The following is a 14,155-nucleotide window of genomic DNA, read 5'->3' as shown; positions in this document are numbered from 1 at the left end:
TGAGTATGAATGAGTGGTCTGAAGTCCTTTATATTATAATCATCTAACCTACATACCTCTTCTGTTTTGTGAATATAATATACAATGATAACAAGAGAGAGTGACCAACCTACAACTCTTAAATTAGTTTGATAAGGTTACTCTGTGCCTTCTTCAAGGCTACCTTCATCAATTTACGATTGATTGATATTCTAATCTGGATTTAAAAAGTATATTCTATAATTGATTCGCTATGATCTAAATCAATGTACCTTGTATTATTTGTTTGTTGGTTGTTTGTATATTTGTTTATAGAAAGAGAGAGACGAGTGATAACAATGGAGACTCTTGGATGTCCTGGAAGTTTGCGTCCCTTCAAGTCATTTGCATTGGTTGGTGTGTTAGTGTGTGTACTTCCTCTCATCTTATCATGAACCCCCAATCGCCACAATGGTCCAAGAATCCAAACACCCACACACCCACCGTGTTGCCTAAAAAGGTAATGTTGCCATTCCATTGCTCACAAACACAGATGAACAGCCCAATGCATGTGCTTTGTCCATTCATCTATTACATCGATGCTGCTGCTCCTGCTTCCTTCATTTACCAAAGTGAGATACTTTTGTCCTTCTTGTCTTGTTGCCCTTCCATTCATTCACATGTCAGGTCAGGTCAGTCCTGGGTAACAAGAAGGCTATTCTGTTTGTTCTAGATTATCCCTGAATGAGGACCAATGAAACGTGTCAATGTTATAAAAAGGATGGATGAATGGATGGACATGATCATTCTAAAGTCACGTCATTGATGACACAAGTGGGCAAGTTACAACTATAACAGGTGCAAGTTTCATTTGCATTGCGTAGCTTTGTTTAGTTTGTTTGTTTACTGATTGGTCCTTTACAAGTTGTGAATCGAATGAAGGGTATTGACGTCAATGGAAGTACAAGTCTAAATTCTAATGGTATTGATTAGTATTATATGTATGAATGATTGAATGATATTGATTGAGATATACAACTTACTTATTAGCATGTTATCCTCTTCTCTTTGATGGTCTCCAAGCATTGGGGTCTTGATACTTGTTGTACAATGGTTCAATCTTCTCCTTTCTCTTGCGCTTTGATAGTTTGTTGGGATCGGACATCTTGAAGAAGTTGGGCGCCAGCTCTACTAACCACTTGGGATCAATTGATATGACCTCTCGCATGTACTCCTTGGTGGTCATCACCAACTCGTGATAGATCACCCAGTCGGGATTTCGATTGAACAGACAGGACGACGGATGGATAAAGACCGGCTGTCCCTCCACCATTGTCTTGTAGCCCTCGGTTGGATCCTTCTTGGCCGTGTTGGCAAAGTAACCTGAGCAGATGGCCTTTCTGATCTTGGTGAAGTTCTTGCCACACGAGATCAGGTCCAGCTTGTAGCGGTCCATAATGGTGATCAACTGTTTGCGCACATCCTGCGCACGCTTGAGTGAACGCGCCTGGACATAGTTCTCAAAGCACCATGGGTTGCTGAACTTGCTGTTCTTCCAGCCCTCGTAGACGTTGAGCAGCGTCAGATGGTCACCCTCGGCGTTGAAGAACTTGGCCTTCTTCTGGTCGGCCAGCGCCTGCTTCTCCTTGGGTCGGTAAAAGACGTTCTGAACGCTCAGCATTGCGACGATCGTGATGATCTCATCCGAGCAGCCAAAGTCCACAGACGAGATGAGCATCTTGGATTGTGATGGTTCCAGTGGGAACTCGGCCATCTTCCTGCCCAGTCGTGTCAGCATGCCCTCCTCGTCGAGCGCGCCAAGATTGTACAGCTGCTCCATGGCAGACACCAGTGTTTGGACTGGGGGCGGGTCCATAAAGTCAAAGCCCAGCAGATCGTTGATGCCCATCGCCTTCAATGTGAGCACTGTGTTGCCAAGGTTTGTTCGCTGTATCTCAGGTATGCTCGTCGGCAACATCTCATTCTCGTAGGCATGCAGTGTGTACAGACGATAGCACTTGCCTGGTCCAGTACGACCTGCACGACCAGCACGCTGCTTGGCGGCGGCCTGTGAGATGGGTGCGATCACCAGCGAGTCCATGCCATTCTTTGGATTGAAACACTTTTGCTTGGAGAAACCAGGGTCCACCACGTAGTAGATTCCATCGATCGTCAGTGATGTCTCTGCAATGTTTGTGGCAATGACCACCTTGCGCGCGCCTGGTGGTGCAGGGTCAAAGATCTTGGTCTGCATCTCGGACGGCAGCGCAGAGTACACGGGCAGGATGATGAGGTCGGGTACCGAGGGTCCCAACTGCTTCATACGGTCGTACAACACCTGGCACGCTGTATCAATCTCCTCCTGACCCGTAAGGAACAGGAGAATGTCGCCAGTGGGCTCGGTCAAATGGATCTGCATGACGGTGATGAGTGCCGCGTCCAGATAGTCACTCTCGGGGTCCTTTGTGTAGCGTACGTCGACTGGATGCATGCGACCTTGAATGTAGAACAGCTTGCTGTTCATAAAGTACTTGCAGAACTTCTCGGCTTCCAGTGTGGCCGAGGTGATCAGAACCTTGAGATCGGGACGACGTAAGATCGTTTGCTTCAGCAGGCCAAACAGGACGTCTGTGGAGATGGTACGCTCGTGCGCCTCGTCCAGAATGATCACAGAGTATTGCGACAGGTCAGGGTCCAACAGACACTCTCTAAGCAGGATACCATCTGTCATGTATTTGATCACTGTTTCGTTAGACACACAGTCTTCGAAACGGATGGCATAACCAACCTCCTCACCCAGACGACATCCGTACTCCTCGGCCACACGCTTGGCCACGGACATGGCGGCCACACGACGTGGCTGTGTACAGCCGATCCTGCCTCGCGTTCCATAGCCAGCCTCGGCCAGATACTGTGTCATCTGAGTTGTCTTTCCAGAGCCAGTCTCTCCAATGACCACGAGCAACTGGTTATCGGCAATCGCCTGCAAAAACACCTCGCGCAGGGCAAATATGGGCAAGGACTCGCGCTGTTCCTTGATCGATCGCGTGGTCACCTTGCCGTATGTTGTGTGCTCGCCCATTGTTGTCTTTTTCCACTCGGGCATCTCGTATGCTGGGGCAGCGAGCGCGCGCAGCTCCTGGGCAATGTGACGCTCGCCAGGCTCGGGCATGGGGTCCTCCCAAGGCAGGTTGAGGTCCTTGGGGATGGCGTCCATGATCTCATTCCTGGCCAACTCCTTCTCTTCCTTTCTCTCACGCGCCAGCGTGCCACTCTGTGCGGCGGCACGCTGCATTGAACCATTGGGATTCTTGACAATCTTGATTGGTGACATCTGTTGCATGTTGTTTCTCGTACCCTTGAGGAAGACGGGCTCGTCTTCGTTGAGCTCAATGTCCAGCTCCTTGTCGTCGTCGTCCACCTCTGCCACCAAGCCCAGCTCTTCGTCGTAGTTGGGCAACTCCTTGATGTTGATTACGCCTGCGGCGATCAGCTGCTTGTACTCCCATCGCTCGGGAGATGAAATTCGCTTGCCACGACGTTGCTCAACGATGGGCTCAGATGCGGCGCCTCCTCGCTTGTCCATTGGACGTGAAGGGTTTGATCGCTTGTCGTCATCAAGCGAGGAGATTGAGCGGATGGGCTGTCGCACTGGATTCAAGTCGGCACCAGTCTGTTGATCGACGTCCTTCATCGAGAGGGACAATCGCGAGCCAACAATATTGAGCAGTTTGACCTTGACCACCTGATTACGCTTCACCACATCTGAGGGATGCCCTATCTTTGCATTCTTGATCTGAGTCACGTGCACCAGACCCTCTCTCTTTCCTGCCAAGCCCTCCAACTGTACAAAGAATCCATAATCATTGATACCAGTTACCTTGCCACTATATATTGAGTCGATCACTGGCTCCTTGTCCACTGGCTTCCTATCTCTATCTCCTCTATCTCTGTAATCTCTATCTCTATCTCTATCTCTATGATCATCTCTGTCTCTATATCTATCTCTGTCTCTGTCTTTGTCTCTATCTCTGTCTCTCTCTCCATCCCTTCCACGATCGCCATCTCTTGCTCTGTCACCATCCCTATCTCTGTTACTCTTCTCTTCTTTGATGTCCTTGCCGTCCTTGCTGTTGCTGACCTTGTTGTTTTTCTCTTCTTCAACGATGCTGTACACCTTGCCCTCTTTGAACTGATCGTTGTTGGGTCGCGCCAATGCAGGGAACTGATTAACGAGCTTCTTCAACGAGTTGTCTTCTTGTGCATCCCACTCGGACTTGGTCGTCGTAGACGACGTCGATGTTGATGTATGTTTGAGTGCTGATGAGCCAGACTTGTTTCTATTTTTTGGATTCATCTTCTCTATTATAGTGAGTAGATGTGCTACTAATGACTCTGGGAACTCTGCACCATTATCAATCAATGCTCTATTGAACTCTGGCAAAGAGGGATGTGCCTCTGCCAGATTTATAATGAACTCTGCCATCACCTTATCCGAGCTACCAATAAAGTTCTCCAACTCGTTACATATCTGTGACTCCAACTCTATCCTTTCAAGTTGCTCCATCTCTATGTATATGTATATGTATTATATATATATCTTTGTGTTGTTACAACTATGTGTACATGTAATAATAATGATTGAATGAATGAGAATGAAAGTAATTGTTGTTTGAAAACGAGTAAGATGTTCATGTTTTTGAAAATTCGACAAAGGTCACATTCGCGACCAACTTGCTCTTTGAAACAGATAATTCAAACAGATAAATATACAAGCTAGTTAGTTTATTTATTGATGTTGGACAAACAATAGACGCTCACATATATCCATGATCTTGAGGTTACAACTATTGAAGCATTGATAATATATCGATTTGAGCAATGGTATTACATGTTCAAACTTCACTTGAGCTCGAGCAAATGCCGATTGGGACCATGACGGTGATGGTGAACTGTCACCATTAACATGGCATCCTTCAAACAAGTATCTGAGTACTTTGTGATGGTTACATTCGGATGCCTCTAGGATACTTTTGAATGATGGAAGATGCCTTTGGAGCTGCTCTGGTGTTTGGCATTGTTGATGAATGACTTGGATGAGTTCCTCGTCTCCTTCCTTGCATGCATAATTCACCAATCGTACCAGTGGTAGACGACAATCATCATCATCATCATCATCATCATCATCTTTATGTTGGTCTTGGACATCAATGTTGATATATCCATTGTCAAAGAGATATTGGCACACCATAAGTCCACAAGTAACACTTTGGTCTGGTGTTTCTTGAATTGTGTAATGGGGACAGCACAAATGGATGGCGCTATCTCCAAAAGATAGTCCAATGATTGGATGTCACCTCGCAAGACACAGGCCTTAATCGCCAGATCGAGACACGATTCATCTGAGAAGTATTTCGGCTGGATCATGAGCTTGACCACCAGCTTGATCAGTGACTCTTCCGCTGCTTTGTCCAATGCTCTTGACACTTCGGTTGTCTTTTCTTGCAGTGATCCTTGATAAGCGAGGAGATCAACTCCTCGGTCACATGTGGGCTGTCAGGCAATCCAATATGTTTGATCAACATGTAGATGTTATCAACTGACAGAGCCTTGTCTTGGTCATTGTTCACAGAGATCTTGATGAGCCTTCTGATGAGGTCAACGTCACCAATCTCAACTGCTTTTGTCATAGCTTTGCTCTCTTCATTCATCATCTCTTGGGGATTGCGGCTGTATCTCTCCAACAACATATCGACCAATTCTTTGTTGCGAGTGATGATCGCGCCGCACAAGACATTGTAGAATGAGCACCTGATGTTGGGGTGCGCCAACAGTCGCTCGATCAACTCAACCGACAATATCCTTTGATCAATATTATTGATCTCCAACGACTTTGTCTGATGAGACATGCGGCATCACATTGGCCAGTATGAAGTAAACTACATCCAAGTGTCCATGATCCAGTGCCACAATGATTGACCTAATTGATAGAGTTAAACTACGTGCTCCATATGTTGATTCTAAGACGAGTGAGTGAATCCTTTGGACAATGTCAATATGTCCTTTCTCTGCGGCCAGAATGAAGCACTTGAGAAGACCCAGAGACTTGGTTGTTTGGTCGATGAGTGGGAGTATGATAGCAAGGTACTGGTCGCGACCATGTGTACAACAACAATCGATTATTTCCTGTGATCTACCATTCCACATTTGTGATGGCCACGTGTCGACATAGTGATGGACGACCGATGTGACATTATTCGATGGCCATGAGAAGAAGCTGTGCCAAGATATTATCGGATAATATTTCATGCTTCTGGAGTTCTTGGAGCATCTCCAGTGCCCATGGTTTGGTCAACCATCTATCAGTCATATGATGGATATTAATAATGTTGTCGTCAAGCAGTCCTTTGAGATTGCTTGTAGTTGAGGAGTGACACTTGATGAGCTTGCGAAGTAAAGGCGGATGTTGGACCAATGACAAGATGTCTCGAGTGAGCTTGATAGGTGCTCCCTGATTCATCATCATTATTAAGTGATCAAACATCAACTCCCAGGCAGGATGTGAACACATATCATCATCATCATATAATGATGGGCTTGCAAATATTTTTTCCATGTTCGCGTGACGATGGTCTATTGACATGTTGGGGTTGGCAAGGAGTACATCGACTGCGCGTGTGTCGCACTTGAACAATGCCAAATCCAGTAATGTTGTGTTTGGATAGTGTTTGTTTACAAACGATGACTTTGAGTATGCCTTGAGGAACAAGTCTGTTGCGCCAGCTTTGAGATAATCAATCAAACAATGATCTTCAATCAACTTCACTTCTTGATCATAATCAACAACAACCTCAATGTTATTGTTGTTTGAGTGGAATGATTCCTCAAACCTCTTGTGATTGATCTGATGTCTGCATGTGTGTTAGTGATTGATTGATTGATTGATTCGAGTGATTGGTACATACTCATTCAGTTGAGTGATGGGCTTGATGTGATCGATGCAAAGCTTGATCACTCGAGTCGCCCCACCAATGTGACGATATTGAATGATTGAATGGAGTGTTCGTAATCGATGTGTGATTGACATGTTGTTGAATGTTGATGAGTTGAAGTGGTACTCGAGTGAGTGATATGCATTGTTCTCAGCCATCATGAGTAGATGTGTGAGTGTCGGCACGATTGGACCCATCATGGGCACTTGACCCATAATGCGTTGATGGATGCACTGGACTATATCTGGCCTGTCCTTGACGTATGCCTCATGCACCAACTTGTCCAAAGCATTGCCATGTGGCATATGTTGTACCTGCTCCATTGTGAATAGATTGAATGAGTATTCAAACACTTTCAATCTAGGATTTTTGATGGCTTGAGTGCATATTTTGAAATCTCTTTTGACCATGTCCATGCGATCCAACATGAAGATGACGTTGTCCAATGATGCCTTGGACACAAACTTGATGGCAGCACTCTCGACATGATAGTTTTTCAGACCAATCTCTCCAATGTTGTTGAAGAAATACTCCATTGTCTCGCGGCAATTCATTTTCAGCGCATTCTCTAGACAATGGATGTCTAAGGAGTGATGGAACCTTGCAAGAATATGCTGCATTATTCGTGCAGAGTACTTGGCGGCCTCGGTAATGCAATAGTATGGCAGGTCAACACCGTTCCATTTATCAATGTACTGACACACCAGGTCCACCGTGATATTGCAGCTGCCAGGCCTGGCAGCCGCCTTGATCATGTTGAGCAGCGACTTGCCTGTGAAGCTCCATTCCGAATGACCACCAAGGAGCGTGGCGACTGGCTTGGACATCGCCAGACATACATCCTCGTCCAAACACACTGCGGTCCTATTGTTCTGACTGATCAGTGACCTCAGACTGGCGTGGTCATTGCTGAGTATTGCGCGCATTGGCGTGACCCGTAGCCTGCTTGCTGGAATGTCCTCGGGTGATTCAAAGCAGTTGAGTATCTGCTGCTCCACCTTGGGCTTGATTTTACCCTTGCCATGATAATGTTGATGGAGATACTTGATGAATGCCTCGTGACCATGGTCCAATGCCTCCTCCACAATGTGTCCAATGTTGATCAACCAAAGGTTGTCCAGGTACTTGGCGCCAATGTTGGACTGGACCAACATGTGGAACATGTTGACGTTGCCATCTTTGGCACAGTGGAGCAAGCATATGACAATGACATCCTTCTCATCGTCATCGTATAGCTGCATGCTCATGCCCACCCCCATGTTATCCAGCATGTACTGCACACTCTGAACCATGTTGCAAGATGTCGAGTGTATGAGTGCCGCTTGCCAGAGGCGGATGATGTGGAACAGACAGCCAAACTCCTCGTTCAACACCTTGAGCATAGCAACGCTGATGCCTGGTCGATTGAACTTGACCTCGGTGAGCGGGAAGTTGGCTCGCTCGATGTTGTCCATGTTGATGTGTTGGAGTAGCAGACGAACAAAATGTTCGTTGCCCGTGTCAATGGCCATGGGCAGGTGCGAGACTAGGTCATACTCATCATTGAGCAAGTATAGCGTTTGGCCTGGTACAGCAAGGGTCATGAGGTAGTGTTGGAGCATGTGTACATTGCCATATTTGCACAGATCATACATTTCACAATCATTGTGAACAACATGTATATTGTTTAAAGTTCCTCGATTGCAAATATGATTGAATGCTGTTATGTTGTTGTAGCGAACTGTGTCGCGTGATGAATACACTGGGTACGAATAGTCACGGCATGCTTCAACGACTATCTCGTCGAATGTGTCAATGAACATTAGAGTGGCATTGTATCTCAACATCTCTGACAGTCTGCCATCGGCTTGTAGTTTGGCACCCTTGATAGTTGACTTTATATTGCTGTTGGGATAAATATCATCAGCAAGTTCATCTTGTGATTGTGATGATGATAATGATAGTGAAGGTGATGGTATACTGCACCAACGTTTGTGAATATCACTGACTTGCTTGAGTATAAGTCTACACAGAACTACATTGTGGAACACTGCATGTGTACTACTATTTTTGATGTCATTCATTATGTTATTTGTTTGACTGATTGATGAGTGATAATGAAAAGGTGATCAATTCTAAAATTTGATTGGTGGAGTGTGGGATAGTTCCAGGAGTTTGATCGGATGTTAGTGTTGCTTATATTATGGCATCAGTAATAGTGATAATATTATATATCTGTTAGCACATTGTCATTATCACACATCAATGGTCCTGTTACCCCTTCCCACTCTGATCTTGATCAAGCCCACTCATCACTCAATCACTCATTCACTCACTCATCACTTATCACTCAATCATTCAATCACTCATTCAACTCACTTACTGATATCATCATCTACAACAAATAACTTAGCTAATAATAATAATAACAAATATAATTGTAACAGTAGTTGATGGAAATAGAGTTAGTATCTATTCGTGATGCGGCAATATCTGCCTTTACAGCAGGCCGTCACTCAGACTCGATAAAGCATTTGAACAAGTTATTAAAGATCAATCAGAATGATATAGTAGCATTGATGTATGTCTCACTCAATCAATCACTCATTTGATCACTCGCATTGATCATTGACGTACATGTGTATCCTATGTAGCAATCGAGCATTATGTAGTTATCATCTTGAACTATACAATCATTGTATAACTGATTGTGATACAGTGTTATCGATTGATCCAGATAATAAGTCGGCATTGATGCGAAAGGCATTGGCTTGTAGACATGTACAATCACAGCGCAATACATCTGATCAAGCGATGCTCAAGGCCACCCTAGTATGGGGAGACTTCCATCTAAATGAACTCATAGATATACATAACAAACAGTATCAAGCCACATTAGACAACTCATTATCCGACACTATCACATCATTCATTGCGGCCACTTCACAGCAGCAGCAACATATGACACCACAACAACAGACACAACCTCAACAGATGATGGTCGATCAAGACTTGCTGACAAAGTCCACCTCAATGGAGGAGTTGAATCAACTGCTGCGCGAATTGTCCACTGAGAACTTGGCTGGCGAGATTGCCAAGGGGAACTGCTTGGTCAACATGGGCCGCTACCAAGAGGCCATTCTATTCTTCACATCGATCATCGTCTCCAATCCCTTGATCCCCTCTGCCTATCTCGGACGAGGAACATCAAACGCCATGCTTGGCAACCATGAGGAGGTATGTATCACTCCTTCCTGACCCCCTGACCTTACACTCATACAATGCTACTCACTGTCTTAGGCTCTGATCGACTTTACAAAGGTGATTGAGTTGGACAACACCTTGGCAGATGCGTATAAACGTAGAGCTCAGATATTGGTCGCTCATGGAATGGATTATGAGGCACTGGAGGACTTCAATCAGGCCATCGTGTTTGACAAGGAGCGAGACACGGATATACATTATCAACGCGGACTGCTATACTTCCAGATGCGCAACTATGAGCGCGCTTTAAAGGACTTTAGAAAGGTGGTCGAGTATGACAAGACTCACAAGCTCGCTTGGAATCGCATTGGTCTGTGCTTGAACATCAGGGGATTCCCGCGAGAAGCCTTTGACTCGTTCTACAAAGCGATAGAGTTAGATCCACACTTTGAAGCAGCCTACACCAACATTGGCCAGTGCTGGAAGGAGTTGGGCGACTACCAATCGTCGTTGGCCACGTTCAGCAAGGCACTGGAGCTGACGCCAAACTACTCCAATGCACTACATCTTCGCGGTCTGCTCTACTTCCACTCTGGCAAACATCTGGAGGCAATCAATGATTGGAGTGTGTACCTTTGTTCAGAGCCAGACATGATTGATGTGCGACAGCTGCGAGCGATCTCATTGAATACCATTGGACGATACAGGGAAGCATTGGCAGATTATGAACATATACTCAACATCAACGCCAATCACTTCTCATTCTATCAGCGCGAGATTGCCCTGTTCACTCATCATCATCTGGACACGTCATTGAACTCGTTCAACATTGACAACGAGCTGGACCCCTATCTCAAGACCCTGTTGTGCCAGCGACAACCAGCATCTACTCTCCTGGCAAGAGGCTATACCAAACAGAACAACCTGTCCGACTCAATCAAGGAGGTGGACAGCGAATACAAGCTGACTGCCAATGAGAAGACACTTGTAGAGTTTGCCAAGCGCATTGGAAAGAGACTGCAGTATGATTGTGAAGGCTTCTTACCAAACGCCAGACAGCATCTTCAGTGTGGCCTGGCTGCCCTGGACATTGCACAGACACTCACACCTGTTTGGGAGTCCCTGTTCGAGGAGGCTGGCAGCGTGGTTACCAGACATCAGGTTGGCGCGAACCAGAGTTCGCACAGCAATCAACAACACACATTTGGATGGAGGGATCTCTTTGATGTGGCGGCCAAGTGGCGCCAGTTCTCCGAGCCCAACGACCCAGTCTGGTGGGTGGACGGTCTGAGTAAGGAGCAGTTTGCCGAGGGCTTTGGCTCGCATACTCCCATCATCACTGGACAGACAAACGTCGTGCGCTACTACCCAATGTTCACGCCGGCTTTCCAAAACATGAAGATGCTCCTGCCCATCCAGTTCCCCGAGCAGGTCAAGGACCAGGTATTGGTCGACTGCAACAACGCCAGCGACTGCAAGGACATGTACAGGATCATGAAGAAGGACTACTACGTGGTGACGCCCTGTCTCAGCACCTTCCGTCCGGGCCACCTGATGGAGGGCACGCGACTAACCCTACAATACGCCTCGCCAGAGGGCTATGAGTTTGCCATCAGGACGCCCTGCACGCCACAGCGTTGGAAGGACTATGACGAGGAGATGACCCTGGCGTGGAACGACCTCTGTAGCAAGGTTTATCAGATGATTGAATGCGCCGAGGAGGAAGCAGACACCAAACTTGTTCGTCTACTTGGCGAGATTAGCGATGCAATACTCAGAATCACATTCTATTGGTACAACTTCATGCCACTGACACGTGGCAGCGCTGCCGTGGGCTACACTGTGCTGCTTGGTGTCTTCCTTTCGCTTGGATACGAGGTCGACGCACCACTACCAAAGAACCTGCAGCCAGATTGGGAGGCCATCCTGCGTCCCACGCCAGAGTCATTCACCAAAGTGATCAACCCTTGGATGTACCCTGCACTCGAACAACGATCAATCTCCAACCTGCCAGACGTCGCATCCACAATCAGCACACTCCGTCAACTCATTCAAGTATTGAACTCATCATCCTCTGACGCGTCGACAATGAATGAATAAATGAACGAATGAATGAATGATTGAATGACATCATTGTTGTCAACTTGATACATTGTGTTTGGTGTAAACGCCACTGATCACAGCACTAGCTGTGTTGTCCTCACTCCCTTCGCCCGACCGTCCGTCCAATCTGTTTTTCTTCGGTTGCTTGTATAAATATATCCTATTAACAGAATTTCTAGATGAGTGTAGTCGTCGACGAATGATGAATGTTAGTTCATGTATGTGAATGTCCGCCCGGCAGCCCCTCAGTGTGTCTTACCCATCTATTGTTACAATTGACGCAGGTAACAAATGTTGTCATTGGCTCATCAGCTGATCTTGTCTGCATCTGGTAGTAAGTACACTTTCTCTGTTTACACTTGCCACACTGGAACTGATCTGTAGTTGCCTCGTTGCCACCCAATGTTGCCGCCAATCTCGCAAACTTTGCCATCTTTTGTCTTTCCTCTTGCAGTTCCTTGTTTGCCATTTCCTAGGATTGTACATGTAGTGTCAGTAAGTCTCGAACGATTGATCGATTGATTGTATGATCGATCGACATCATACCGTTGCATCCATCTTGCAGAATCTGTTGATTCCGAGATTGTCGCTGAGGATAGAGTCACGCAATTGTGTGTTCATCTTGAGATTCATAATGATGGATCTGATCTTGGCCTTGTACTCGCTGGTGCAGCCTTCGTGGATTGCAAACAGCTCGTTCTCAATGGAGGCAGCAGCTTCGTTGTAGTGAATCACTGTTGGCTCTGTCACTTGAAGTGAGTCTGCAAGCAACTTCATCGTCTTTGATCTCATATCGTCTGACATGTATGGCAATTCGACTGGACGTGCCATTGGCTGTTTCTTGATTGGTATCGATGATTGTTCTTTCTTTACACTTCCGCTGTTGTTGTTGTTGTTGTTGTCACTCGACTTGTTGTTGTTGTTGTTGTCCTCTGTATGTACATCACATATTAGTCGATCAATCAATCAATCATGTTCGTTAAGTCATGCATGCATACCATTGACGTCAAGCTTCCTCTTGAGGGAGGGAGTCAACTTGGAGTGTGAGGAGGGCTCTGGGGATGATGATGCAATGGATGGGGATGATGGTGGCTTGGCAGATGTACGCTTCTTGTTTGATGCTTGGTCTGCTGATGTGACTGGTGATGCTGGTGAGGACAGTGTTGGAGTAGTTGGCTTGGATGGCAAGTCCAACTGCTTCTTCCATTTGAGTACCAATGCACTCGACTCTGACGATACTGATTCATTCTTGTTGTTCCTCAGTAGACCTACTGATTTACCAATCATTGTTGTCTGTTATATTGATTCATTGATTCATTGATGTGAATATACTTGTTCTTATTCGTCTCTGTGTCTTAATATCAACCTACCCTCAACAAATCCTTTGTAAGTTCAAACAATGATATAGCTTTCAGCAGTGCAATGATTGAATCTGTGTCCTGTTATGATATCATCATGAATGAACAAGTCAGTATGTGAATGAATGAAAGTATGTTTGTTCTTGTCTCATCTCATTCATTCACAATGTGAATGAGAGTGAATGAGTGAATGAGTGAGTTTGTGTTTATGTAAGAGTCATACATCTTCCTTCACAGCATTATCAAGCTGGTTCTTCAAGTCCACTATTTCAGTCTCCATTGCTATATATGTATCTCTATTTATATATCTCTTTCCTCGAGGTTGTGCACAACAAGAATGAACCTTTGTATTCGAGGTACTTTGAGTCTTGAAGTTTGCGAAGTTGGAAATGAGGGTTAACTTTTTGAACATCTCCTAGCAAAGAGATAAATTCAAGCAATCAAACAAATAATAATAAGTAGTGACAATGAGTTGTAGTAGTACTATATATATAGTATTCCACAATAAAGTATTGTGTAGACTGATATTTGATCATATCAGTGATATACATAGAAGATTAT

The 14,155-nt window shown here is 45.5% G+C and overlaps 4 protein-coding genes across 4 annotated transcripts; 1 reads left to right on the top strand and 3 right to left on the bottom strand.

Annotated features, from left to right (window-relative positions):
* Positions 1 to 1,018: 1,018 nt before the first annotated feature.
* Positions 1,019 to 4,546, bottom strand: SAMD00019534_101410 (hypothetical protein; the record flags this gene model as incomplete). The annotated part of the gene is made up of 2 exons (XM_012894780.1): positions 1,019 to 4,111; positions 4,172 to 4,546. Coding segments are annotated over 2 exons (3,468 nt in total), but the record flags the coding sequence as incomplete, so codon positions are not given.
* A 1,665-nt stretch (positions 4,547 to 6,211) lies between these two features.
* Positions 6,212 to 8,584, bottom strand: SAMD00019534_101400 (hypothetical protein; the record flags this gene model as incomplete). The annotated part of the gene is made up of 2 exons (XM_012894779.1): positions 6,212 to 6,869; positions 6,924 to 8,584. The coding sequence occupies 2 exons, from the start codon at positions 8,582 to 8,584 to the stop codon at positions 6,212 to 6,214; spliced, it is 2,319 nt and encodes a 772-aa protein (XP_012750233.1).
* A 1,099-nt stretch (positions 8,585 to 9,683) lies between these two features.
* On the top strand, positions 9,684 to 12,233 carry SAMD00019534_101390 (hypothetical protein; the record flags this gene model as incomplete). Its single annotated transcript, XM_012894778.1, has 2 exons — positions 9,684 to 10,166; positions 10,230 to 12,233. The coding sequence occupies 2 exons, from the start codon at positions 9,684 to 9,686 to the stop codon at positions 12,231 to 12,233; spliced, it is 2,487 nt and encodes an 828-aa protein (XP_012750232.1).
* Positions 12,234 to 12,776: 543 nt separating this feature from the next.
* Positions 12,777 to 13,874, bottom strand: SAMD00019534_101380 (hypothetical protein; the record flags this gene model as incomplete). Its single annotated transcript, XM_012894777.1, has 4 exons — positions 12,777 to 13,168; positions 13,235 to 13,529; positions 13,607 to 13,675; positions 13,818 to 13,874. The coding sequence occupies 4 exons, from the start codon at positions 13,872 to 13,874 to the stop codon at positions 12,777 to 12,779; spliced, it is 813 nt and encodes a 270-aa protein (XP_012750231.1).
* Between the last annotated feature and the right edge of the window lie 281 nt (positions 13,875 to 14,155).

Source organism: Acytostelium subglobosum, assembly GCF_000787575.1.
Source record: "Acytostelium subglobosum LB1 DNA, scaffold: scaffold25, whole genome shotgun sequence".
NCBI lineage: Eukaryota > Evosea > Eumycetozoa > Acytosteliales > Acytosteliaceae > Acytostelium > Acytostelium subglobosum.
The sequence above is the reverse complement of the archived record's forward strand: the minus strand, read 5'-3'. Positions and strand labels throughout refer to the sequence as shown.